Below are 26,820 nucleotides of genomic sequence, written 5' to 3' on the forward strand. Positions count from 1 at the left end.
AAAAATATTTCAAAACTAAAAAAAGCTAATTTTTTTTTTTCTATTTGATCAGTGTTAAAAAAAAAAAAAGTGCGTTACTGTGGATAAAAATATACACTTTATTCTTTAAAGTGGATGTAAACCTGATTCATGAAATCTGACCTAGGCACAAATATCTGCAGTGTTTTCTTAGCTTTCTCCAAAGCCCTAAGTCCCGTGTCTTTCTGCTGTTTCGTCCCTCGGTTATCAGCAAGATAACTTCTGACAAGTTCTCCGACAACCAAGATAAAACCAGCCTGAAATTTGTGTAATTGTGGGTGCTATAAATAGATTAACAGAGAGCTTATCTTATCACAGCACAGTTCTGCACATTTATTCCTTCTTCTGCATTTTTCCTCCAATTAGCTGTCACACAGTGTATGTCAAGAATCCAATCCTACTGCTGAATGATGAAGTAAAAATTCTAACATGATGCTAGGATTCTAAGGAATATAGTAAGCTGAAGACAGCAGATATACATGTAAAACATACGTAGGGAGATTTGTTTCATCCCTGTGTATCATCTGAGGCTTTTCACTTCACTGGGTATAGGGGAGAAAGTTTACACCCACTTTAATATGTCCTGTTTAAAATGACACTTAAAATTTTAATTCTAGTACAAAGCATTGAAACGTTATGTACAAATAAAATAAAGGCCTTTTTTTTAATGTTACACCTTATTATTGTGACACTAAAAATAACTTAATGAGCAAAAACAAAAAAACAAAGAAAAAAAACAGCAGGGAAATAGCTAAGGAGAGAAGGTGTTAAGATGGCCAGAGCTGGAGTAGTTTTGGTTGCAGGAAAGAAAAGCACTTGATTCCAAAACCACTTGAATCCCTCCTGCAGAGCCATAGTGTTCTCCAAGCTGGGTGGGGCATGCATCCCTGCAGGGATAACACCGTGCTAGCGGCTATAATAGCTACTAGCAATAATCGTATGTAAATTTCAACAGGCTGGTTGTACCCAAGTTAAATGATGTCAGCTTGGGTACATTCAGCCTGCCCATACAGTACATGGTTCGATTGTCAGCCAGTCCCTACCAAACTGGCTGAGACTTGAACAGTCTATGGCCAGCTTTAATTGGGGCCGATTATGGAAAAGGTTAATAAGGGGTTGAATAGAAACTAACTGTAAATCAACGCCCCCAAACTTGTCAGGTTGCTGTAAAGCGGAACTGTTCTGCTGTAAGAAAGAGCGAGCAGGAAGGCTTTGATTGCAGAAGAGCTATGCAATGTTTCTTCTGCAATAAAATGCCCTACCTGCCTGCTCACCATCTTCTCCAGAACTGCAAATTAGCTGCTCATGCGCAGCTCAGCTTACAGCACCAAAACAGGTCTCTGAGTGCTTGGATGACAGCCTCCTGTGCATGCACAAGAGTGATGTCATGCGATGCTGGCCAATAAAGAGGCCCGAAGACCAGCACTAAGAAGATGTCAGAGTCAGACTGTTAGACAGGTGAGTATGCACCCTTCAGTTTGGCTTTAACTGACATCATATACAAACCAAATCTGTGGCAGGGATGAAGAAGTGGACATACTACTGTACACACACCCTATGTACTTTGATTAGGGTTTTTTTGGGGGGTATTTAACACATCCAATGTCCACAACTGGTTACGGCTTGGATAGGCTGAGGTTAGTCTAAACATCCATCAGGTTTTTTGTTTTTTCATGTCTGTCCATTAGAACAGTAAGGACAAAAACAAAAATAAATCTTTAGCACTCAGAAATGGCAGTTTGTGGTCAGCAACAGAAACTTGACAAAAGTGATCGCCCACACACTCTACTAGAATTTTTTTTTTTTGAGCTGTGAAGTTGAACACATAATGAGACAAAATAAATTTCATTTCAGAAAACAGTATTTCACCAAAAAAAAAAAAAAAATAAAAAAAAAGACAATAACGGATACCTTTTACAAGCAATCTATCACGGACGGACACTCTACGAGTAGAGTCCGTGGATGTATTGGAAGCTCTGCTTCCTTTCACCCCATCATCCCGCTTCAGCTTGCTTGCCAGTGTCAACATCCCGCTTAATTTGAACCTGTAATAGAAAAAGAGAAGCTTTCAAAGAGAAGAAAGTAAAAAAGACTACTTAAAACAGCACTGTCCAAAGGTGAGCATTTAAAAGGAATGGGCAGTAGTAGATTTATATGTTCTTTATTACGGTCATCAGCAAGAGAATACCAGGTGCACAAAAAGCAACCTAAGGGACTGGCACCACCTAGTGGCTAAACTCCACCACTGCTAGAAAGCCAAGTTATAACGCTTACACTACACTACAGCCCTCCTCAATCAAGGATCCGTGGAGCCCAGGGTTTCTTCAGAACTTGCTAAGGGATGAGAAACTTTCACCTCTCAGATGAGTAACTATTTAGGGTAGCTAGGGATCGACCAATATTGCTTTTTCAGTGCCGATACGATACCGATATTTCGGCTACCTCTCAGGCCGATAGCCGATATTCTGTACATTTAAAATTTTTACACTGTACTTTTGCTCTTTTTTTTTTAATCACTGTTATTTCTGTCACAAGGAATGTAAACATCCCTTGTGACAGTAATAGGCAGCGACAGGTACTCTTTATGGAGGGATCTGGGGTCCACACTACCTACACAAACCACACTTAAAAGTATTTAAAAGGTCAATACCTGCGTTTTTTGAATACAGTGGTACCTTGGATTACGAGCATAATTCATTCCAGAAGAATGCTTGTAATCCAAAGCGCTCGTATATCAAAGCGAGTTTCCCCCTAGAAGTCAACAGAAACTCAGATAATTCGTTCCACAGTGACTTCTATTGTATGCAGTACCGCATGTGGCCAGAGGTGGGGGGGCGTCAGACACTCGGAAACCGCTCGGATGCACTCAGAGAGGCTCGGAAACACTGGGTTCAAGTGCATCCAAGCGGCTCCGAGTGTCACCGGAGCCCCCGCACCTCTGGCCAAATGCGGTACTGCCCACCACAGAGGCTTGAAACCTGCTCGTTTTGCGAGACAACACTCGCAAACCGAGTCAGGATTGTTAAAAAATAGCTCGTATTGCAAAACGCTCATTAACCACGTTACTCGCAATCCGAGGTATTACTGTACTTTCTATTTCTTAAAAGTGGCGCCTTTAAGATGCCAGTAATCAGAGAAGTGATGTCATGACATCGCTTCCGGGTTCCTAGAACAGCCAGCCTGGTACCCAGCGGGCTGATCAAAGAAAAGCTGGCAGCTCAGGAGGAGTCACTGTACTAACCATGCAATGTTAGTACAGCAATCTCCTCTGCTGTGCTATTGTGTTCTGACAGGGGGACGCTCCCCCACCAGAACACTCCAGTCAGTGCTCTCAGACATTGGCTGAGAGCACTGATTGGGAGCCGATCAGCAGACCTTTTTTGGTCATGCCCCTTCAACAGAAGCCAACCAAACGGCCAGCTTCTGTTGGACCGGCTGCCGTACACACGGGAAGAATGTTGGCTGGTTTCTATTGAAACGGGCCACTGCCGCCCGACATTCGGCCCGTATGTACTAGGCTTAAATGTGATTGTACAATCAGACTGTAAAGCATATTGTCAGCTTAACCCTTTTGCTGGCAGGTCCATATGTCATACGAACCTGACAGCAGGGGGATTTCACACAATCTGTTGGCTGCAGCCACAGGGATTGTGTGTAAAACTGACAGGCAGACTCCTCATGCACAACCCCCCCCGTCTTGCTGTGATCCGGAAAGCGTCATCTATGATGTCCCTTCCGGGTCAGCCTCTGGCTAGCATACCCGGGAAGCAATGTTTTGCAATGTGATCAGTATTGCAATACATTCAATGGAGCTAAGAGGAGACACATGCAAAGACCCTGCATGTCTCATGAAGACCCCTTTCACACTGAGGCAGGCGTTTTAGCACTAGAAATAGTGCCAGTAAAGCGCCTGAAAACTGCCTCCCATGTCGCCCAAGTGTGAAAGCCCGATTGCTTTTACACTGGGGCGGTGCGCTTGTGGGACCTTAGAAAAAGTCCAGAAAGCAACATCTTTGAGGTGGATCGGAACACCGATCGGTCACCTCCTCCAGTCAGTCCCCTCCCCCCCAGTTAGAATCACTCCCTAGGTAACACATTTAACCCCTTGATCACCCCCTAGTGTTAACCCCTTCCCTGCCAGTGACATTTATACAGTAATCAGTGCATTCTTATAGCACTAAATCGCTGTATAGTTGTCAATGGTCCCAAAATAGTGTCAAGTGTCTGATCTGTCCGCCGCAATATCACAGTCCTGACAAAAATCACAGATCACCGCCATTACTAGTAAAAAAATTAAAATGCCATAAATCTATCCCCCAAAAATATGTAGAAGAATATATAGGCCGAAACTGAGCAAGAAACTTTTTTTTTTAAATTGGAATATTTATTATAGGAAAAAGTAAAAAATATTGTTTTTTTTCCAAAATTGACACTTTTTTGTTTATAGCATAAAAAATAAAAAACACAGAGGTGATAAAATACCACCAAAAGAAAGCTTATTTGTGGGGAAAAAAAATTATCAAAATTTTCACATGGGTACAGTGTTGCATGACCGCGCAATTGTCATTCAAAATGTGACAGCTCTGAAAGCTTAAAATTGGCCTGGGCAGAAAGGGGGTGAAAATTCCCTGTATTGAAGTGATTAAACAGCAGTAAAGCTCTGCCAAAATGAGCGGCTCTTTACCACTAACCCCAGTGTGAAAGGGGTCTACAGAGAACCAGTCACCTAAAAATAATCACATAGGGGATGGTTTGTCCTCTATGTAATGAAAAAAAAAAATTGAGTAAAATTTTTCTTTGCAAACAAAGTTACACCCAAGTACATAAAATCCACCCCCCCCCAAAAAAAAAAAAAAAAAAAAAAAAAGAAGATTGAGAGGCCCCCCCCCCCCCCCCAACTTCAAATATACACATGTACGAACAGGGGCGACTACGTGGGAAAACATGAATTGTGTGTTGCATATTGCGCGTACGCAGGAGTGAGAGCAATAATTCTAGCACCAGATCTCCTCCGTAACACTAAACTGATACCTATAGGGGGCTTTTGAAGCGCTGCCTATAGAAATTATAGGTTACTGAAGTTTGTCGCCATTTCACCGGCACACACAAATTGAAGGTTTGACATGTTGGGTAAAAACCTTGCCCTTTATATTTTACCAAAACCATGGGTAATTTTTTGGGTTTGTGTGCCCTAAAATTAACTTTAGTGTGTTTTTTTTTTACAGAAATTTTGCGTTTCCTAGACTTTTGCGATAATATCTTGTGACATAAAAAAATGCAACTACCACTATTTTATTCTCTAGGATGTCTGGTTTAAGAAAGTACATAATGTTTGGGGGTTGTGTGTAATCTTCAGGGCTAAATTGATTTTTTAAACAAGTGCAAAAATGGCTCTGGCAGTGAAAAGATTAAAGTGGATGTAAACCCGAATTTTTTTTTTTTTTTATGTCATAATGTAGAGTATAAGATTTTCTATCATTTGAGCCCAGTCTTGCCACAAAGAGTTAATTCAGCTCTGAGCAATCCTCTTTTCCTGACGCATCATGGCAGCACACACTGGGTTGTGACTCCGCCCCCAAAACCTGACAGGATTGGTTAGCTATAAATTTGAAGGAGAGGCACCCCACTTCATTCTCTTTTTTTTTTCCCTCATCTGACAAGATTGGAAAGACAAGACTTTGCACCCTTACCATATTCGCCCCACCAGGTTAGCCTCTCCTGGCTGGAAGTCTCTCCTGTTCAGCCTCTAAAGGAGTCTTTATGGAGAGAGCCCCACTCTGGTGGTCTCAGGGGCAAGGATTTCTGGCATTTACAAGCTTTAAAGAAGCTTAAAAAAAAAAAAAAAATCACAGTGGCTTCCTACCTGTCTCCACTACTGTAAGTGTGTCGTTTCCTTTCATTTTTGTGCGTTTTAAAGTTCTGTTGGGCTCTATAATTCCACAGGCAGGGGGAATCTCCAAGATGGCTGCAGTGTCCTCATCAGCTCTCTGCACAGGTGCCGGGGGAAGTGAGGTCATACTACTGGAACTTTTGCCCTTCTCCAAGATGGCGCCCGGGACTACATAGCACTACTGCACATGTGCAGTGATGTCATTTCCGGCGTGACAGAGGAGGGGAGTTTAAAAAGCCTTATAATCTAAGTTTATGCTGATGGTTACATATTACAAAAGGATTTTCTTCGGCATTTTTGCTGCCCTCAGTCTCAGGTAAGTCCACATCTCTTTTGCTTGTGCTAATAAGTGATCTTTTTATGTCTGTGACTACTCGTGCAATCCTATACTGTATGCTTTCTAGATACTGTCTTCTGGTGCACTGTTTTCATGGAAGCTACTGCCCAAGCAGACCATCCTCATCATATGAGGTAAGAGGTGCCAGCATTCATGGTAGGTATGAAGGAGAGGAAAAAAAAGAGTGCATATTCGCTAATCATGCGATTTCTGCTGGGTGTGCGGAGCTCCAGCTTTGCCAGACAAATTGGCCTGCCAGGCATGCTTCAATGAAGCAACCAGAGAAAAGGAATCTGTTGGAAGAGAGGTGACTGACTTCATCAGAGAGTCTGTACGGGAGACTATCCTGGAGACATCACTTCCTGAACAAGACCAGGCCGGCCCGAGCACATCTTCCGTAGCTCAGAATCCACCCATAGATTCGGATTTAGATTCCAACAATGTTGAGGCGGAGACCACTACTGGATTTGACTTTACTCTAGTGGAGCCCTTCATAAAGTCAGTGAAGGAAGCCATAGGATGGGAGGAGGCGAAAGAGACCCCTCGCAAGGTTCGAAAGTACTTCCCTAATCTATAGAGGGAACTAGAGTGCTTTCCCTTTATCAAGGAACTGGAAGATCTCATCAAGGATGAGTGGGAGAGAATGGACAAGAGAGCTAATCTGAATAATAGATTTACTAAACTGTATCCTTTGAAAGAACAAAAGGTGAATTCGCTATCCCAACCACCGGTGGTCGATGCTTCCTTGATGAAACTTGCAAGACACGTTACTTTACCCATAGAGGATGCAGTAACTTTCCGAGACATGTTGGATCGAAAAATCAATCAAGACATGAAAAAAGCATATTGCACAGCAGGTGGCGCATGTAAACCTGTGATGGCATCAGCTGCAGTAGGAAAAGCGATTTCTGGTTGGTCTGCCAATATAGAGAAATCTGTTCGTGAGGGGGCTGACCAGAAGATAATCAGTTCTCTTCAAGAATTGAAACTGGCAGGTGATTTTGTGGCAAAAGCTGCAGGGGATGTAATTTGTTCCTCTGCCAGGGCTATGCTGGCATCAGTTACAGCCAGAAGAGCTCTATGGCTCAAGCCATGGGTGGCGGATGCTGCATAAAAGTCTAACTGGTGCAAGATCCCTTATAATGGAGTTAACCTCTTTGGATCAAAGTTGGATTCGGCAATCTCCAAAGTAACAGGTGGAAAGTCGGGCCTGATTCTTTCTGACCGGCGTCCCAAACCACAGAAGGGTCCTACCTTCAAACGCAATCTCCTGTGGAGATACAGGGAGGCAAAGACATACAGACCAGGTAGAGAATTCAAAAGGAATTGGAAGAATCCACAATCATCCTTTTTGAGACTTCAGAAGTCTAAGACCATCTCGTCAGGGGAAAACCAGAAGTCTTTTTGAGGGTGCACCTGTCCTACCTGGGAGAGTGGGAGCCAGACTCAAAAAATTCGAGCAGTTATAGACGGAACACATAAAGGACACGTGGACATTGTCCACAGTAAAGTATGGTCACAGATGGAAGTTTATAGAAGAAACACCAAAAAAACATTTTCAGTCAACCAGACTGCAATCTCCTATCAAGAGATTACTGCTCAAGTATGTGGCGGTGCTAGTAATGAAGGGGGCAATATTGGAAGTTCCAATTTCCCAAAGAGGAAGGGGGTATTACTCCCCTCTATTCCTGGTAAGGAAAAATACAGGCTACTTATGGCCTGTTATGGACCTAAAAGGGACTCAACCAAAGCATTCAAGTAGAAGCTTTCAAAATGGAGAGCCTCCAATCAATTTTGTTAGCTGTAAACTTAGGAGATTGGATGCTTTCCGTAGCGTTATTGGATGCTTATCTTCACGTGCCCATACACCCCGCTTTTCAAAAGTATCTGCGATTCTCAGTCAACCATCATTTCCATTTTCAGTGTCTCCCGTTCGGTATCTCCTCCGCTCCCAGGACATTTACCAAGACTCTTCTTCCTGTGATCGCGTTCTTAAGAGGGAAAGGCCTGCGGCCCCATCATTGTTTAGACGATATCCTGCTCTTAGCGGACAGTCAGGAAACACTGATTCTTCATTGAGATATACTGATCAACACGCTTCAAAGTTTCAGGTGGTTGATTAATTGGAAGAAGAGCAGTCTTCAGCCCACTCAAAATATGACTTTCTTAGGGGCGGAACTCGACACGTTATTAAAACAGAGTCAGCATACCTCAGGAAAAGATAGGGCCCTTATTACAGAAGATAAGGAGGCTAATGGCGGCAAGATATCTTCCAGTAAGAATCTGTCTGAGCATTCTAGGGTCAATGTCGGCCACTCTACCGATGATCCAATGGGCACAATGGCATATGAGGACATTGCAATACTCATTCCTTACCCAGTGGAGGGGGAACATCAATGCTCCAGTTGATCACCATTCATCGAACCATGAAGCAGTCAATTTGGTGGCAGATGCATACAGACAATCTACGGAGACACAGACCAATGGTCCACCCAGAACCCGAGGTGATCACCTCGGATGTCAGCCAGTCAGGTTGGGGAGCCCATTATTGGAACCAGGCGGCTCAAGGACAATGGCAATTCCAAGCAAGGGATCGGGTATCGAATGTCCTAGAGCTCAGAGCAGCCTTCCAGGCTCTCCTAGCCTTTGGCCCATCCTTGAAGGGGAAGAGTGTTCTAGTCCGGATGGAAAACAAGGTGGCAGTAACGTATATACAGAGACAAGGAGGTACCGGAAGCTGTACATTGTTGGAGGAAGTCCGTCCCATCCTAGAATGGGCTCAGATATTTCTATTAGATCTGCGAGCAGTATATGTCCCAGCAGCTCTGAACTGCTAGCCGACTGTTTGAGCAGGGAGTTCTTATCAAACAACGAATAGTCCCTGAACCTACAAGTCTTCAATCTCCTGACCCAAACTTGGGGAATTCCGGAAATCGATCTGGCAGCAACACCCTCAAACACAAAGTGTCAGAGGTTCCTTTCGAGAGCAGCATACCCATCTGCGGAGGGAGTGGACTGCCTTCTCCATCAGTGGAACTTCCAATTGGGGTACATATTTCCAATGCCTTTGATTGCGAGGATCCTATCGAAGCTCAGGAGATCTTCGGCATCAGCGATAGTGATCATTCCTTTTTGGCCCAGGAGACCTTGGTTTACGACTCTGCTACAGCTCAGTCTGGGGGACCCACTACCTCTTCCATTAACACAAGATCTTCTTCACCAAGGTCAGTTCCTCCATCCAGCCCCAGAGAAGCTCCATCTGATGGCCTGGATGTTGAGAGGATTAGGTTCCTAGAGCAAGGTTGCTCACAGGAGTTCGTTTCAACATTACTCCAGGCTAGGAAATACACGACTAATGTCACTTATGACAGAATATGGGACAAGTTCATGTCAATGGCCCAGCAGAATGTTTGGGAACCTTTATCTCCGGAAGTGCCGCAAGTTTTGGAATTCCTTCAAGCAGGTTTATCCAGAGGGCTCAATTCAAGTACACTCAAAGTACAGGTTTCAGGTCTTTCAGCTAAGACGGATGTCAAGTGGGCCAATCACCCTCTTCTTACACAATTTATAAGTGTGTGTGTGTCAAGATCAGGCCTCCAAGAAGACCGACTTTCCCAGCATGGGTTTTATCGATAGTCCTGAAAACCCTATCGGAGTCTCCTTTACATCCAGCTGATTCAATCACACTATGGAACGTAACTTTAAAACTAACATTTCCTATAGCTATCACTTCTGCTAAAAGAGTTTCAGAAATATAGGCGTTAATGATTTCAGAGCCATACATGGTCTTTTACCCAGACAGGGTGGTACTGAAACCCTCAGAAAAATTCACTCCAAAAGGTGTCATCATCCTTCCATTACAATCAAGAAATCAATCTTCCATCATTTACAGATAATCAAGGTCAACCACACGCTTTGGATGATAAGACTACTATTAGAAATTATCTATCAGCTACAGTCTCTTTCAGGAAGACCCAAAGTCTATTAGTGATTCCCAATGGGGGAGAAGATGGCCAGATGGCACCATCGCATCTTGGTTGATCAAGACAATCAAGAAAGCTTATGACATTCAGAATCTGCAAGTACCCGGAGGCATCAGGGCTCATTCAACAAGGGCAGTGCCAGCTTCCTGGGCAGCGTAATGCAGAGTGTCTCCCGAGACAATTTGCAGGGCAGCTACCTGGTCCTCCAGGCATACTTTCATGTCCCACTATAGAGTGGATTTGGCTCAGTTATCAACGGTAGATTTTGGAAGAGCCGTTGTTCGAGCCAATTCTTCAGCTATATAATAAACACTACTACTTTAATTTGCACCCACCCGACAGGCAAGTTATTTCCCAGTGTGTGCTGCCATGATGCGTCAGGAAAACGGAAAATTATATACTCACCTTTCCGTAATTTTCCTTTCCTGACGCATCCCCATGGCAGCACACAGCATCCCACCCCTTCTTTAGGATGATAGTTACAGAGAATGAAGTGGGGTGCCTCTCCTTCAAATTTATAGCTAACCAATCCTGTCAGGTTGTGGGGGCGGAGTCACAACCCAGTGTGTGCTGACATGGGGATGCGTCAGGAAAGGAAAATTACTGAAAGGTGAGTATACAATTTCCCATTTTATTGTTCAGTGAGATAAAACTCAACAGAGAAAAACTTTGTCAAATCCTCCCCCCTTGCTGTGAGTGACAGGTGATTTGCATAGCTCGTGGACTAGCCTAAGACATTCATTATTTTTTAATTCCCACCCCCACTCCTTTCTTCAGCAGCTCTGCAAGGATTGGCTGTTCCACACCTCAGCATGATTTGGCATGCTGAATTCATGTGGTTACTTTCCTGTCTTTTCACTGGATGTTAGAGATCATAGCAAAAGTTCAGTGTAAGAAATACACAGGAGAAAATGCATATTGACAAGGGGAGTGTAGAGGTGGGCGGGGAGTCTGACATCACGACTCCACCCACCAAGCTCCAAACAGACCCACCCACAGAATCTGCAGTTTTTTGGGTCTCATAACAGACAGAGGGGAGACATTTGACAGGTAAAGATACATGCAGGAGGCATGTATATCCTTATAGATAACCCCTATGGCAGTAGTTTAGAACGTATGACATTGGGTTTACATCCACTTTAAGTGAAGACGACTTCTGTGACAAAGATAACCTCCAACTACCTGCTAATTCTAAAGGACAGGAAGAGAAGGGAAATCTCCCTAATGAGACACAAAACACAAATTATTCTTACCAATAATAATTTCATTTTTCACAGTCACCATGGCAGCTCAAGTGGGCGGTGGCTCAGAAGTGCCGTCATGGGACGTTGTGGGGAAAAAAAAAAACAACTGCAAACAAATTCTTCATTACTCTGTCCCAATAAAAAAAAATAGGATTTTTTAAGATAGCTTACCTGTAAAATCCTTTTCTTTCGCTGGACATCACGGGACACAGAGCCACAGTAATTACTGATGGGTTATATAGGTATCACTGGTGATTGGACGCTGGCACACCCTATCAGAAAGTTCAACCCCCTATATAATCCCTCCCCTTGCAGGGATACCTCAGTTTTGTAGCCAATATAGTGTATTAGAAGAGGGGCGGGATCTCTGTGTCCCATGATGTCCATCGAAAGAAAAGGATTTTACAGGTAAGCTGTCTTAAAAAATCCTATTTTCCTTTCTCAAACATCAGGGGACACAGAGCCACAGTAATTGATGATGGGATGTCCCAGAGCAATGCTATCTGAGGGGGGGGGAAACACGACCAAGTAGGGTGCAATCAGACCTGAGGACCCTGTACCGCTGCCTGCAGCACACTACGCCCAAAGGCGATATCCTCATGCCTTCTCACATCCACCTGATAGAATCTGGTGAATGTATGGACTGAAGACCAGGTTGCGGCCTTGCAGATCTGAGCTATCGAGGCCCGGTGATGCACTGTCCAAGAAGCACCAATAGCCCTTGTGGAATGTGCCCTGATCTGAAACGGAGGAATCTTCCTTTTCAAACCGTAAGCCTGAATAATCAACTGTCGAATCCATTTAGAAATGGTTGCTTTTGACGCTGCCTGTACTCTATTTGGGACCCTCTGGCAGCACGAACAAAACATCCGTTTTGCGAATCTGAGCAGTTGCCTCGAGATAGGCCTTGACTGCTCTTACTACATCCAACGAATGTAGTGATCTCTCTTCCGGAGAACAGGGATCTGGAAAAAAGGAAGGCAGAACAATGTCTTGGTTTAAATGAAAATCAGAAACCACCTTTGGTAAAAAACTAGGATGAGGGCGCAGTACCGCTCTATCCTTGTGTACAATCAAATAGGGCTCCTTACAGGAAAGGGCTGCTAATTCTGATACTCTTCTAGCAGAAGAAATGGCTACCAGAAAAATTTACTTCATTGTCAACAAGATCAAAGGAATCTGACTTATTGGTTCAAAAGGCTGTTTCTGTAACACAGACAGAACCAAGTTCAAGTCCCAGGGGTTTAGGGGCGACTTAACCGGAGGATTAAGACGTGTTACCCCCTGTATAAATTTTCGGACCAAAGAATGCGAAGCAAGTGGCCCTTGAAATAATACTGATAAGGCCGAGACCTGGCCCTTGATGGTACTCAAGGCCAGCTTCATCTCTAAACCCAATTGTAGAAAATCAAGAATTCTACTTATCACATATTTTCTGGGATGCCAACCCCTGGATTCACACCAGGATACATAAGCTTTCCAGACTCTATGATAAATCATTCTGGAAGCTGGCTTCCTTGCATTGATCAAGGTAGATATCACAGAACCTGAAAGCCCACGACTCTTCAGAACGTGGGTCTCAATAGCCAAACCGTCAAATTTAGCGTTTGTAAGGCAGGATGGAACACTGGACCTTGAGATAACAGATCTGGGCATACCGGTAGTGTCCACGGGGAACCCACCGTCATCCTTACTATTTCCGCATACCACGTCCTTCTGGGCCAAGCGGGGGCCACCAGAAGTACTGACTTCCTTTCCTGCCTGATCCTGCGAAGAAGTCGCGGCAGTAGCAGAATAGGGGGGAATGCATAAATCAGTGAGAACCGATGCCACGGAATCACCAACGCATCCGTCCCGCATGCAAGAGGATCTCTTGTTCTTGCCACAAATCTTTTTGTTGAATCGGGATGCAAAGAGATCTACATCTGGGACCCCCCATCTTTGGCATATGTTCCAAAAGACGTCGGGATGTAGAGACCATTCCCCTGGAAGTAACTTCTGGCAAATTAAATAGTCCGCCTGCCAGTTCTCTATCCCTGGAATGAAAACTGCCGATATGCATGGCACATGCCTCTCTGCCCAGACTAAGATCTGGTTCACCTCTTTTTGAGCAGCTCGGCTCCTGGTGCCTCCCTGATGATTGACATAGGCCACTGCTGTGGCTTTGTCGGACTGGATCCTGACCGGGCAACCCTGTAGCCTGATAGTCCAGGCCTTTAGGGCTAGACATACCGCACGGATTTCCAGAATGTTGATGGGTAAGGTCCTCTCTGTCCTGGACCATACCCCCTGAACCGCAGACTGTTCCAGAACTGCTCCCCAACCTGACAGACTGGCATCTGTTGTTACCACCGTCCAGGTAACCGGCAGAAAGGATTTCCCCTTCTGCAGGTTTTCGGGAATGAGCCACCAATTGAGGCTCTGACGCACCGCATGAGACAGGTGCATCAGAAAGTCTAATGCCTGAACCTTCTTGTTCCAGGCTGACAGAATACTGTGTTGCAGCAGTCTTGAATGAAACTGAGCATAAGGCACTGCTTCGAATGAAGACACCATCTTCCCTAGCAGCCTCAAACAAAGGCGAACAGAAGGACCCTTCTTGGTCCTGACTGCCAGAATCAGCTCCCTCAAGGCAGTGATCTTTGCCTGAGGTAGAAATACTTTCTCCTGGCTTGTATCTATGATCAGACCTAAATACTCCAGTCTTCTTACTGGTTTTAGGAAAGATTTTTCTAGGTTGAGGATCCAACCTAGGTGTTCCAGATACTTGACTGTGGTTCTCAAGTTCCCGTTCAAGGAGGCTACCGACCGGTCTATCAGTAGCAGGTCGTCTAGGTATGCTATGACAGCTATACCCTGAGCCCTTAATCTGGCCAGAGGAGGGGGCCAAGACCTTTGTGAACACTCAAGGTGCAGTGGCTATCCCAAAAGGCAGAGCCACAAACTGGAAATGGCGCCCCCTATCTCAAAGCGCAGAATCTTCTGATGAGCAGGAAAAATGGGCACATGCAGATATGCATCTCTGATGTCTATTGATGCCAGAAATTCTCCTCCCTGCAGGGTGGAGACTACTGTCCGAATTTATTCCATGCGGAAGGACTGAATCCTTAAATCCAGAATGGGTCTGACATCCCCATTTGGTTTTTGGACCTTAAAAAGGTTGGAATAGAAGCCCAATCCCTGGTCCTTTGCGGGAACCATCATAATGACCTCCTGCAACAAAAGTCGCTCTAACGCTAGAAGGAGCGACTGCTTCTTCTCTGGGTCTCTGGGGACACTTGATCTGAGGAACCGAGGAGAGGGAAATTCCTGAAACTCCAACTTGTACCCTAAGGTTACTGTGGAGATTACCCATCTGTCCTGGAAGTCCTCCTGCCAGAGCTCTGAGAACTGTCGCAGTCTTCCCCCCACTCAAACAAGCGGGGGCGCCCCTTCATGAAGAGGTCTTAGCGTTTTGCCTAGTAGGCTTCTTCCCCCAGGACTTCTTTTGTTCCTGGGGTTGACTCTTGTTTCTGAACCCAGACGGAGGAGGCCGTCGAGACTGCCTGGAGGCTGAAGCCCCTGGCGCCGGGGAAAGAGTCCGTTTGAAAGAGGGACGCTTACTCTTCTTCTTGACAGGTAAGAGAGTACTTTTCCCACCAGAGATCTTCTTGATATAGTTATCCAAGTCCTCTCCAAACAACCTTGCACCACGAAATGGAAACCCAGCCAGCAGCTTCTTACATGGTGCTTCGACTGACCAATTTTTCAACCATAGGATTCTACGTATATGCACCAACCCCAGTGAAAGACGAGAGGTTTGCACGATAGAATCTCTGATGGCGTCAAGAACGTAACATAAGGCCGCAGGAAGGTTAGCCAACCCCTGGGCCTGCTATTCAGGTAATACCTTGATAACCTGCTTAACATGGTCTCTTAAGTATTGACAGACTCCAATCGCTGCAACTGCAGGTTGAGCCACTGAACCTGCCAAGGAGAAAACATCCTTCAATAGGCATTCCATCTTTTTATCTACAGGATCCCTGAGCATCTGAGCATTGTCTACAGGACAAGTCAGACTATTATTTACGGAGGAAATGGCATCAATGGCCGGTATTCCCCACATTTTTATAAACTTTTCTTCCATCGGATAAAGTGTTGAAAACTTTTTCGGCAGAAAAAAAACGTTTATCTGGGTGATCCCACTCAGAATAAATGAGCTTTTCAAGTAAATTATGAACAGGAAAAGCATGTGCTGTTTGAGGAGGCTACAGTGACCCCAAAGAAGAGGAGGGTTCTTTAACTGATTCAGATACGGGCAACTGAAATGTGGAGCGGACCAATCCAGTAAGGATCTGCACTAAGACTTTTTCCTCCTGGGAAGTCGCAGAGGGTCCCTCTCCACCTGATTCCTCAGAAGAGGAATTATCTGTCCCATTCTGATCCTCTGAAAGGGATTCATCTCCTTTATCCCAGAGTTCCTCTTCCTGAGGGTCTTGGGAAACAGAGGAAGGCCTAGTACGTTTTCTTCCACGGAGTGAAGATGTACTTACGGCCATTAATCTTTCCTCTAAACCACTAATGGGTGAGGAAAAAACCTCCTGTGTAATGTATACAGGGGCTGAAGTGCCAGAGGCAGGTATAGCCCCTGACCCTAATGGCTCCCTCTGGCTAGCCGTCCCTGGCCCCTCGGGGGGGCGGGAGATGCTGCAGAAAGGGGGTCCTCAGAACCCGAACGAGATCCCCTAGAGTCTGTGGTTCTTGGGGTGTTTGAACCTCTTCTACTCATAGTGCAAAGCAACAAGGTGGAGGTATAACAAAATGAACACTGACTGCTGAGCGATGTAGTCCGGCTAAAAGCCCTGCTACCAAATGCCCAGTTTGGTGTTACCTTAGTAAATGCTGCCTAGGAGAATGCCTGTGTCCCACCTTACATGCAACAGTCAGCTCTGTGTCTCTCCAAAGGCTGTGTGCACCTGTACAGAGTGCTTTAAATAGCCTGCAGCTGGCCTGTGTGGGCGTCTGAGCACGCTGGACGCTGCGCTGATGCCCCGCCCTCGAATCTTGAAAAAACTAGCGCTTCCCACTAGGGCTGCAACTAACGATTATTTTCATAATCGATTAGTTGGTCGATTATTGTTTCGATTAATCGATTCATCGGTTAATAACCTTAAAAAAAAAGTGTGGTGTATAATTTAGGTAATATGTAAAGTTTAAAAAAAAAAAGCAATTTATTCTTACATATCTCTATGCAGTGGTAAATATAAACAACCAACTATATGGTTAGGGAGCAAAATATTGAATCCACTCTGAGAATAACAGACAGAAGAGATATACTGTATATACTATTAAAAGAGAAATATAGTTTTTTGGCCAATTTGTTGTTGGGCAGATTAAAAAATACAAATTGCTGCAAAAATGCATTATATGCTTATCTGCAGCTTCTCCATTGAAGTATATTGAACCAAAAAAGCACCGTTTTGCGTTAAAAAAAAAAAGTCCTTGACCCTTTTCAAATACGCAGCGGCTGAAAAAAAGCATAGATGTGAACGTGTCCCATAGAAAACCATGTTAAATGAACTGTAGTGCGTTTCTGCAAAAAGCACCAAAAAACACAAACATGTGAACCAGGTCTAAGACGTTTAGTAACATAAGGGGGTTAAAAAAAACTAAAATGAGCCCTTTATAGTACAAAAAAAGCAAATAATCGCTACTGTAAGGGGTTCATTTTTTAACTGTAGAACTGTCAAAGTAACATTTACAGTAGCGATTATTTGCTCTTTTTGTACTATAAAGAGCTAATTTTATTATTTTTAATCCCTTTATGTTACTGGCCGATTAATCGATTATGAAAATAGTAATCGATTAATTTCATAATCGATTAGTTGTCGATTAATCGATTAGTTGTTTCAGCCCTACTTCCCACGCTGGCCGACCCTCCGGAAACAATATGGAGGAAGGCTGGGGGAGGAAGGAGAGAGGCCGGTAGTGATGTGCCTGTAGCCTGTAAATGGCGGTGGTGCTCGAGCGGTGCACAACCGCTTTACAGACACCTGTGGCCTCCCCCTAGCCTGGGGGGAGCAGTCGTACAGGAGAAATCCCCCCATCCCATCCTACCTGGAGCCGGCCGGAGACGCTGGGCAGCGTGAGAACACTGAGACCGACATCAGCATGTGAAGGTATGTGCTCTTGGCAGCCCCCGGTGGTCACAATAGGCATAGCATGCATTTACCTTAAAGGAGAAAACCTACTAGAATTAAAAAAATTCTGTGGAATCTCCGCTTACCTTATCCAGCCGCAGGGTTCTGTTATACAGACCCAATCTTCACCTCTCACGGTGGGCTCCGTTTGAAAAAACCGTCAGAGACTGGGGCCCCCTACGAATAGGGAGATCCACAGTTCTGGGCCTGTAAAGCACCCAGCTAGAAATTAGGCTAGAAAAACCAATTTTCTAATATGCGGGGTCCAGCTCTCTAAAAAGAGGAAGCGTTACAGGTAAAACCTTGTTTCTTCGGACACGAAACCCAGGTACCATCCAATTCGGCCACGAAAGGACACTTTGAATGGATCCGGTTCGCCTGGCTTGCCCCAGTATAGGATAATCCCTTTGGAGCTCAGCACAGGACATCTTTACACGTCCATCACCTAAGACACTGGTGTAAAAACTGAGGTATCCCTGCAAGGGGAGGGATTATATAGGGGGTTGAACTTTCTGATAGTGTGTGCCAGTGTGCAATCACCAGTGATACCTATATAACCCATCAGTAATTACTGTGGCTCTGTGTCCCGTGATGTTCGAGAAAGAAAAAAGTTTTGGCTTTAGATATATTTAAAGCAGATCTAAACTTCATTTTTAAAAGACTGAGAGCAGGCAGCTCTTTATTGCAGAAGAGTCCCCCTGTCAGAACACAAAGGCACAGCGGGAGAGATCAATGCACTAACATTGCTTAGTTAGTACAGTGATCTCTCTGTTTTTTTGTTCAGCCCGCTGTGTTTGAAAAAAAAAAAAAAAAAAAAAAAAACCTGAATGTGTTTACTAGGCGTAAGGAGAGTTAGAATGCCTGCTAGATTTTTTTCTCTTTGCCATCTGTGCCTCATTGTGGCGATATCCCTCCACTTCCTGTCCCATAGCCAAAAGAGGAAGTTAGAGGAAATCCCGCCAATTAAGGAAATCCCCAAGTGCCCCCCAGATCACCAGAACTAGTGACCACATTGGAAAATTTCCCCTCTATTACTTTAGTGGGGACAACCCACAATTTGGGATTTTTACTTTCACTTTACTGGTAAACAGGATAAACAGAGAGGGTGAATCTCCCTAACAAGGGCAGAGGTATCAATAAAAACCTAGCAGGTGCTCTAATCCATCTCCACTCTGTCCAAAACTTTAAAAAAAGTTTTTCCTTTAGGTATACTGTAATATGCCAAAATGATCTGTTAAGCTTTCTTTATGCATGTTGCACGGGAGCGAATGGGGCCTCAAAGTGGAACTAAACCCTCCTATCCTTTTAAGCCAAAGACTCTGCCATCTTGGCTTCTGTTTGATCTGTAGTTACCATGGTGGTGCAGATTTTTTCTGTGCAGGAATCTACAACGTGTATGCAGTTTTTTAGGGCTGCAACTAATGATTATTTTCATAATCGATTAGTTGGCCGATTATTGTTTCTAGAAATTATTGTTTCTATTAATAACCTTAAAAAAAAAAGTGTGGTGTATAATTTAGTTAATATGTAAAGTTTTAAAAAAAGGCAATTTATTCTTAAATATCTCTATGCAGTGGTAAATATAAATAACCAACTATATGGTTAGGGAGCAAAATCACTAATCCACTCTGAGAACAACAGACAGAAGAGATATACTGTATATACTATTAGAAGAGATATACTGTATACACTATTAGAAGAGATATACTGTATACACTATTAGAAGAGATATACTGTATACACTATTAGAAGAGATATACTGTATACACTATTAGAAGAGATATACTGTATACACTATTAGAAGAGATATACTGTATACACTATTAGAAGAGATATACTGTATATTAGGGATGCGCATCTTCACTGGTCTCACGATTCGATTACGATTATCTGGTCGATTCGATTCTGCGATGCATCACGATTACCGACGAGCTCCCACTTCCGCGTGGGCCGCCTAGGCGGCCCTTCCACCCTGCAAACTTCTGGAACACATCACAGTTCCCAAAAGATTGCCGGCTATGCAGGACAGTGCAGTGAGACATGCGCACCCAGATGTGAAGCTGCAAGCTGTCACAGCTGGATGCCCACAGCAGTATTGCCAGCGCCGTGGACAGGCGGGGGAGAGAATGGAGGGTTTGGGTGGCCACGTTGCTGGATTGTGGGACAAGTGAGTGTCTTTTTATTAAAAAAGTCAGAAGATACACTTTTTTTGTAGCTGCTGACTTTTAATAAACAAAAAAATTGACTGGAACTCCGCTTTGAATTAAAAATAACCTCACTCCCTTAAAAAATTGCACTAATCTGGTGCACTACAGGGTACAGACATTCACACACACACACCGCTGCTGGGAGGTCAGGAGGGATTACAATCCACAGCTCCCAAACAGCCCTGTGAAGTTCCCTGTACTGTCTCTGTGGCAGCTGGTGCTCAAAATTTTTGGGGGGAGCAAACAAACTGAAAAATACGGATCTCCCCCATCTAATGCAGCCACTGTGCCCGTCAAACGCAGCCACCTGTGCCCATAAAATGCAGCCATCACTTCACTAACCCCCCCACAATGCACGGGCCACCACTGGTGCTGACAGTTCCTTGGCATTCCTGTTTGCACCTTCCAGCACACTAGGAGTTAACAGCGGAATGTGCAAAGGGAAGCCCATGGACCTGTCAGCACAGAGCGTGAGGTGTAAGTAGAGTATAAACACATTTGTACTCTACTTACGGTTGTTAAAATTACTTTGTTTTAATAAATGCCGTGTTACAATGAATGATGTGCCCTGCTGTATGTGCATTTTAAAAAAATATGGAACTTCATACCGAATTTCACAGTACAACGCATCCCGCTCATGTGACTGCCTGGCCCAGCCCGTCCCGCCTCTCTCCTCTCACGTCTCCTGAGTCCTGATGTCAGCGGGGAATTCTCAGCCCCGCCTGCCTCTCTTCTGATATGATAGCTATAGTCAGCGGGCGGGGCTGAAAATTCCCCGCTGACGTCAGGACTCAGGAGACGTGAGAGGAGAGAGGCGGGACGGGCTTGGCCAGGCAGTCACATGAGCGGGATGCATTGTACTGTGAAATTCGGTATGAAGTTCTATATTTTTTTTAAAATGCACATACAGCGGGGCACATCATTCATTGTAACACGGCATTTATTAAAATAAAGTAATTTTAACAATACGCTCGGAGCGCTCTCCCGGGAGGGGCGGGGCAAGTCGGGATGACGTCACCCGGCAATCTATTTTCCAGTCCTTATGCATCGATGGCACATCGGAGACACCAGAATCGCGATGCAACGATTAATTTCAGCACCCCTACTGTATATACTATTAGAGGAGATCTACTGCATATACTATTAGAGGAGATATACTGCATATACTAATAAAGGGTGAATCTGGTAAATATCAGACTCAGAGATCACATTTTTTTATTTAAAAAAACAATGTCTTCCTTCAAATAAAAAAAAAAAAAGTATTTTTAAGAACGTTTGTTCGATTTTCTAATCGTTAGTGGGGTCAAATCGACGTTCATTTTCAACCACAGTGATGGGAAAATTTGGAAATAACAGAAAACTTTTTGGTCAAAGGAATTTTCAGACAGAAATCACATTCCTTTTAATAACAGAATGTAAAAAACAAGTGAAAATTTCAAACATTCTTTCATTCAGCGAATGTACAAAGTTTTTATGTCTAAATGTGCTCGTCTGAAAATTCATCTGTGTGGCCAGCATAAGGCTCGGTACACACCCATGCAGTTTGCTTTTGATCCGCTTCTGGCGTTTTTGTTGTGCGTTTTGATTTTTGCGTTTTAATATTTTTTTGGCCAATTTGTTGTTGGGCAGATTAAAAAACACAAATTGCTGAAAAAACGCATTACATGCTTTTCTTCAGCTTCTCCACTGAAGTATATTGAACCAAAAAAGCAAAGCAAAAAAAAAAAAAAAAAAGTCCCTGACCCTTTCCAAATACGCAGCGGCTGAAAAAAGCATAAATGTAAACGTGTCCCATAGGAAAACATGTAAATGAACTGTAGTGTGTTTCTGCAAAAAGCACCAAAAAACACATTGATGTGAACCAGGCCTAATACGTTTAGTAAACACAAAACAAATCTCTCCTGCGCTCAGGTGTCCAGGAACTGAACATGTGGTGCGACCACCTATACCAAGGTATTGCCTAGCGTCTTGCAGCCCTCCTCTGAACAATGGGTATTCATGCTAGAAAAAACAGAAAAAGAAGGAGGGCGCACTAACCTAGTGCATTACCACTATAAAACTTTATTGCAGCATAAAAAACAGCAAAGATTATACTCACAAACGAGCTATCGAAGCCAGCTTTAAAAAGGGCGCAAATGCGCTGTTCTATGGATCGACATACCAGGACCTATTGCCAAGAGAATCAGACCGGTGCAAATGGCCAATGGCTAACGCGTTTCAGGGGAGCACCCCCTTCTTCAGAGCCTGAACGGGCAATGGCTAGTCTCTCGAAATTGCCTCTCTCGGCAATAGGTCCTGGTATGTCGATCCATAGAACAGCGCATTTGCGCCCTTTTTAAAGCTGGCTTCGATAGCTCGTTTGTGAGTATAATCTTTGCTGTTTTTTATGCTGCAATAAAGTTTTATAGTGGTAATGCACTAGGTTAGTGCGCCCTCCTTCTTTTTCTGCTAATACGTTTAGTAACATAATGGGGTTAAAAAAAAAAAAACTAAAATTACCCCTTTATAGTACAAAAAAAAAGCAGATAACCACTACTGTAAGGGATTGATTTTTTTACTGTAGAACTGTGAAATATTTACAGTAGCGATTTGCTCTTTTTGTACTATAAAGAGCTAATTTTAGTTTTTTTTTTTAAACCCCATTATGTTACTGGCCGACTAATCGATTATGAAAATAGTAATTGATTAATTTCATAATCGATTAGTTGTTTCAGCCCTACAGTTTTCTACACTGGAAACAACATCAACAATAGTGTGAACAGGGCACATAACTGACGCGCATGAAAAGTGATGTCAACGTGCATAAAAACTTGCTGAGGCTGGGTTGACAAAATAACATGTAGCAACTCCCAGCAGGAGTCCAGTGCGTCTCCACTCACAGTTTCAGGTCTGATTTCAGCCCAAATCTTTGGCTGAATTCGGACCTGAAACGGACCAAAAAACACACAGGGCTCCTGTGCAAATTGCACCGGAGATGTGTGAACCGGCTCCATAGAGAGCCGGTCATTCTCCTGCTATGCGAATTAGATGCAGGGAAACTTACATCCCGGCCTGAAATGCACATGAAAACTAAAGTACAGATGTCCTTGATGACGCCCTGGAGGAGGGGTCAAACGCATTGACGCATTTCTGGTTTTAAATCACTGATGCCATTTCTGCCCTCCGTGGAATGCACGCCAGCCCGTGGCGAACCTGGATGTGTTCATTCTCTGTCTCATGCCTGTTTTATCAGCAATCTCGTAAGTGGCGCTTATGATTGCGCAATAAAATTGTTTTTTTAACAGTACTTCACTATGAGATTTTTATGGTTTATATTGAGCCTGGTGGTTATTTTGGTCACCCCCAAGATCCTTCATGTTTGGAGATCCTACTGAGGAGTGCCAATGTTCCATGTGCTAACACCAGATCACAGCGTGTTTGACCCCCAGACTGCAAAGCTGAGGGTCTATTGTTTCTGGTGCGTGGAGCTACAAGAGGGGAGTGTGGCACACAGCACAGTCAATTCATATGAAGCACTTTCTATCTATTTGGAGCACTTCAGCACATTGCAAGAGACTGTATATGAAGCACTTATCTATTTGGAGCACTTTAGCACGTTGCAAGAGACTGAATTTCACTTTGACAATTCTATTTGTTGTTTATCATATTATATCACAACTGCAAGCGCTGTTAAAAGAAAAAGGCTCAAATAAAATAATTGTTCTCTATGTGCCCTGTTCACATCACAACACTGGTCTCATGTACAGATATTTCTGTGCAGGAATCTGCAACATGTATGCAGCTTTCTGCACTTAATGCGGTGCTCCACCTAACACCCCCCCCCCCCTTCCACTGCCACATTTGGCACTTTTGGGGGGGGGGAGCGATACCTGGTTATGATACCCACTCCCACCTCCGGGTAAGATCGCCACGGCGATCTCCAAGTATTTCCGGTCGCCTTCTGGGACACACAGGTCCCAGAATAAGGCGGGACCATTCAGAAAGTGCAGCACAACTCGCAAATAGGAAGGCTTCACTGCTGGTTTCCCTTTGTGAACATGCCAGCGCCTGAATCCAAAGCCGACGAAAGAATCGGCTCGAGGTCCAACATCATGAGATCCCTGGACAGTTAAGTGTCCTTATATTAAAAGTCAGCAGCTACAGTATTTGTATTTTTTTTTTTTTTGCCCACACTGGAGCTTCTCTGACACCACACCAACATTGTGGCACATAACTGAAGCACATGAGAAATGTCAACGTTCATAAAAACTCACTGAAACATGTAATCTTGTGTCTCTACAAGTGAAATCTGAGCAGGTTTTACGCACGTATGTTGGGAATGAGGCCCTAAAGTGGAAGTAATCCCATTGATTTAATTGTTTCTGAAAACAGTTACATTCCCTACATGCCAGGGATGTAACTGTCACATTTGCATTGTGCTGCTGTCCAAACTGTCAAACCATCCAATTGCTGGTGTCATAACTGATCACATGTGCAGTACAATGGCAGTTGAAGAATAAACTAAGGCTAAGATGGCAGCTTCCTTGGCTGAAAACGATAGGAGGGTTTACTTCCACTTTAAATTGGTGGTAGTAAGCTCTGTTACATCACTTGTACCTACAGGTAAGCCTATAAATAAGGCTTATTCTGAATATCTCCTAAACTTGCACAATTTAGGACAGGGTTTCTCAATTCCAGTCCTGAGGACGCACCAACGGGTCATGTTTTCAGGATTTCCCTCAGACGAAACGGCTGGGGTAATTACTAAGGTAGTGAAACTGATTAAATCACTTGTGCAAAATAATGGAGAGCCTGAAAACATGACCTGTTGATGCGCTTTGAGGACTGGAATTGAGAAGGATGGGCTCAGGCGTATTCACAGCTCCACATGCCCGAGCCTGCCAGGAAGCTTACACTGCGCATCGCTAATCACAGGCAGCGAGACGTTTCCTGATCTGTGCAGCCGCGCATCGGGAAATGTCGCACTGCCTGTGATTAGCGATGTGCAGTGTAAGCCTCCTGGCGGGCTCGGGCATGTGGAGCTGTGAATACGCCTGAGCCCATTATTGAAAAACACTGGTTTAGGAGATAGTCAGCATGCATGCAGCCGATGACATCACCGGCGCATACGCTATGAAGGTCCGGCTTAGGACTAGTTTACACTTACTTCAAAAGAAGGCTTCAGACACGCTTTGTTAAAGCTCTCTGAACGCCAGTCAAAGGTCCTGTAACTAAATAAAGTGGTTAGCTTACAGTCCTGTTTACACCTTGCTTTTGCTTGGGGCTTCGAGCGAGCTTTGCCATAGACTTCTATGGAGGTTTTGAAGATGCTTTGCAGCACCACTGAAGTTTCATGGGGTATAATTTTTGAAGCAAAGCCAAAAGCAAGGTGTGAACAGGACTGTAAGCTAACCATTTTATTTAGTGACAGGAGCTTTGACTGGCGTTTAGAGAGCTTTAACAAAGCCTGTCCAAAGCCTTAGCAAGTGTACATGAGCCCTTACAATGAGGGACCTTCAGAGCCTCTGCTGTAAAGTGTGGCGCATGTGCGGGAGTGGCGTCATCGTGCTCCAGCCACTCATGTAGCCACAAACCCGGAAAGAAGACCGGGGGAAGATGTCAGCAGTGACAGTGCGGCACTGAAGGGCTTCCTTCTAAGGTAAGTTTCTCATAATGTGCTAGAATGCGATGCATACTAGCACATTATAACACTGCCTTGCATGGAATTTTTTTTTTGTAACTACCTGCGGTTTACTACCGCTTTAAACTGATGGGTTTAGTGCCGCTTAAAAATGCGTCTTACAGCGTGAGGCATATGAAAAAGCCCTAAAGATCCATTCACATCGTCACGTTCTGCGTGTTCCCGGAATGTGCGGTACGCTTGCAGTGCCATCAATCGTTCTCAGCATTCCAAACACAGGAAAGAAATGTGCGTTTTGCCACACACACAAAAACCCAAAACCCGTGCGAACCAGAACGCAGCAAAAAGCCTCATCGGCTACTTGGCAGCCCTATGTGTGTCCCACAAATAATCACACACATGAATAGGGTCATACATTATTATTAATGATCACCATTCTATAAAATTAGGGACAGACAGATGTGGTCCCCATAGGGACAGGAGGGAGGGGGGTATGGAGAGGTGTATAGACAGGCCACACACAGGAGAGGAGAACATTCCATGTACAGCTCCTCCACCTCCCCGGATTCTCCCATACACAACAGCTGAACACTGGGAGCTGTGCGCTCTCCTCACATTCTACGCACACTCTGTCACCTGCCTCGGCGGCTCCCAGCTCCGGGTCACACCTCCCGGCAATGTCACACTTCCCTATCCCAACACAACCAGCTACAATCTCCGGGAAGCCGGTCCGCTGCTCACTAGTGCTGCATGGACGCCATCTTCTTTCCCACAGTGCTCAGCGGCCCGGCGTACCAGCGCACGGAAGGTCGTCAGGCAACAGCACGCAGAAACGGCCATATTGCATGTGGCAAATGAACATATAGCAGCCCGACCCCTGCTGGTCATATAAGGGTATAGACAGCTTTAGTAGGAGCCCGACCCCTGCTGGTCATACAAGGGTATAGGATGCCTCAGTAGGAGCCTGACCCCTGCTGGTCATACAGGGGTATAGACTGCCTAAGTTGGAGCCCGACCCCTGCTGGTCATACAGGACTATAGACTGCCTTAGTAGGAGCCCGACCCCTGCTGGTCATACAGGAGTATAGACTGCCTTAGTAGGAGCCCGACCCCTGCTGGTCATACAGGAGTATAGACTGCCTTAGTAGGAGCCCGACCTCTGCTGGTCATACTGGAGTATAGACTGCCTTAGTAGGAGCCCGACCCCTGCTGGTCATACAGGAGTATAGACTGCCTTAGTAGGAGCCCGACCCCTGCTGGTCATACCGGGGTATAGACTGCCTTAGTAGGAGCCAGACCGCTGCTGGTCATACAGGGGTATAGACTGCCTTAGTAGGAGCCA

The 26,820-nt window shown here is 44.6% G+C and overlaps 1 protein-coding gene across 5 annotated transcripts in view; it reads right to left on the reverse strand.

Moving 5' to 3' along the window:
- UBE2F (ubiquitin conjugating enzyme E2 F (putative)) overlaps positions 1 to 26,300 on the reverse strand; it is a 497,889-nt gene extending 471,589 nt beyond the window's left edge. The window contains exons 1-2 of one of the 5 annotated variants that reach the window (XM_073633595.1): positions 26,115 to 26,300; positions 1,930 to 2,063 (exon numbers count right to left, since the gene is read on the reverse strand). In XM_073633595.1, the coding sequence (XP_073489696.1) occupies positions 1,930 to 2,047 (118 nt within the window). In that variant the 5' untranslated portion in view covers positions 2,048 to 2,063; positions 26,115 to 26,300. Of the gene's footprint in view, positions 1 to 1,929; positions 2,064 to 26,104 lie in introns of all 5 variants that reach the window. The other 4 variants (XM_073633593.1, XM_073633591.1, XM_073633592.1 and 1 more) reach the window with 4 other exon arrangements.
- Between the last annotated feature and the right edge of the window lie 520 nt (positions 26,301 to 26,820).

The sequence above is a fragment of the Aquarana catesbeiana genome, linkage group LG06, assembly GCF_042186555.1.
Source record: "Aquarana catesbeiana isolate 2022-GZ linkage group LG06, ASM4218655v1, whole genome shotgun sequence".
In the NCBI taxonomy this organism is placed as follows: Eukaryota; Metazoa; Chordata; class Amphibia; order Anura; family Ranidae; genus Aquarana; species Aquarana catesbeiana.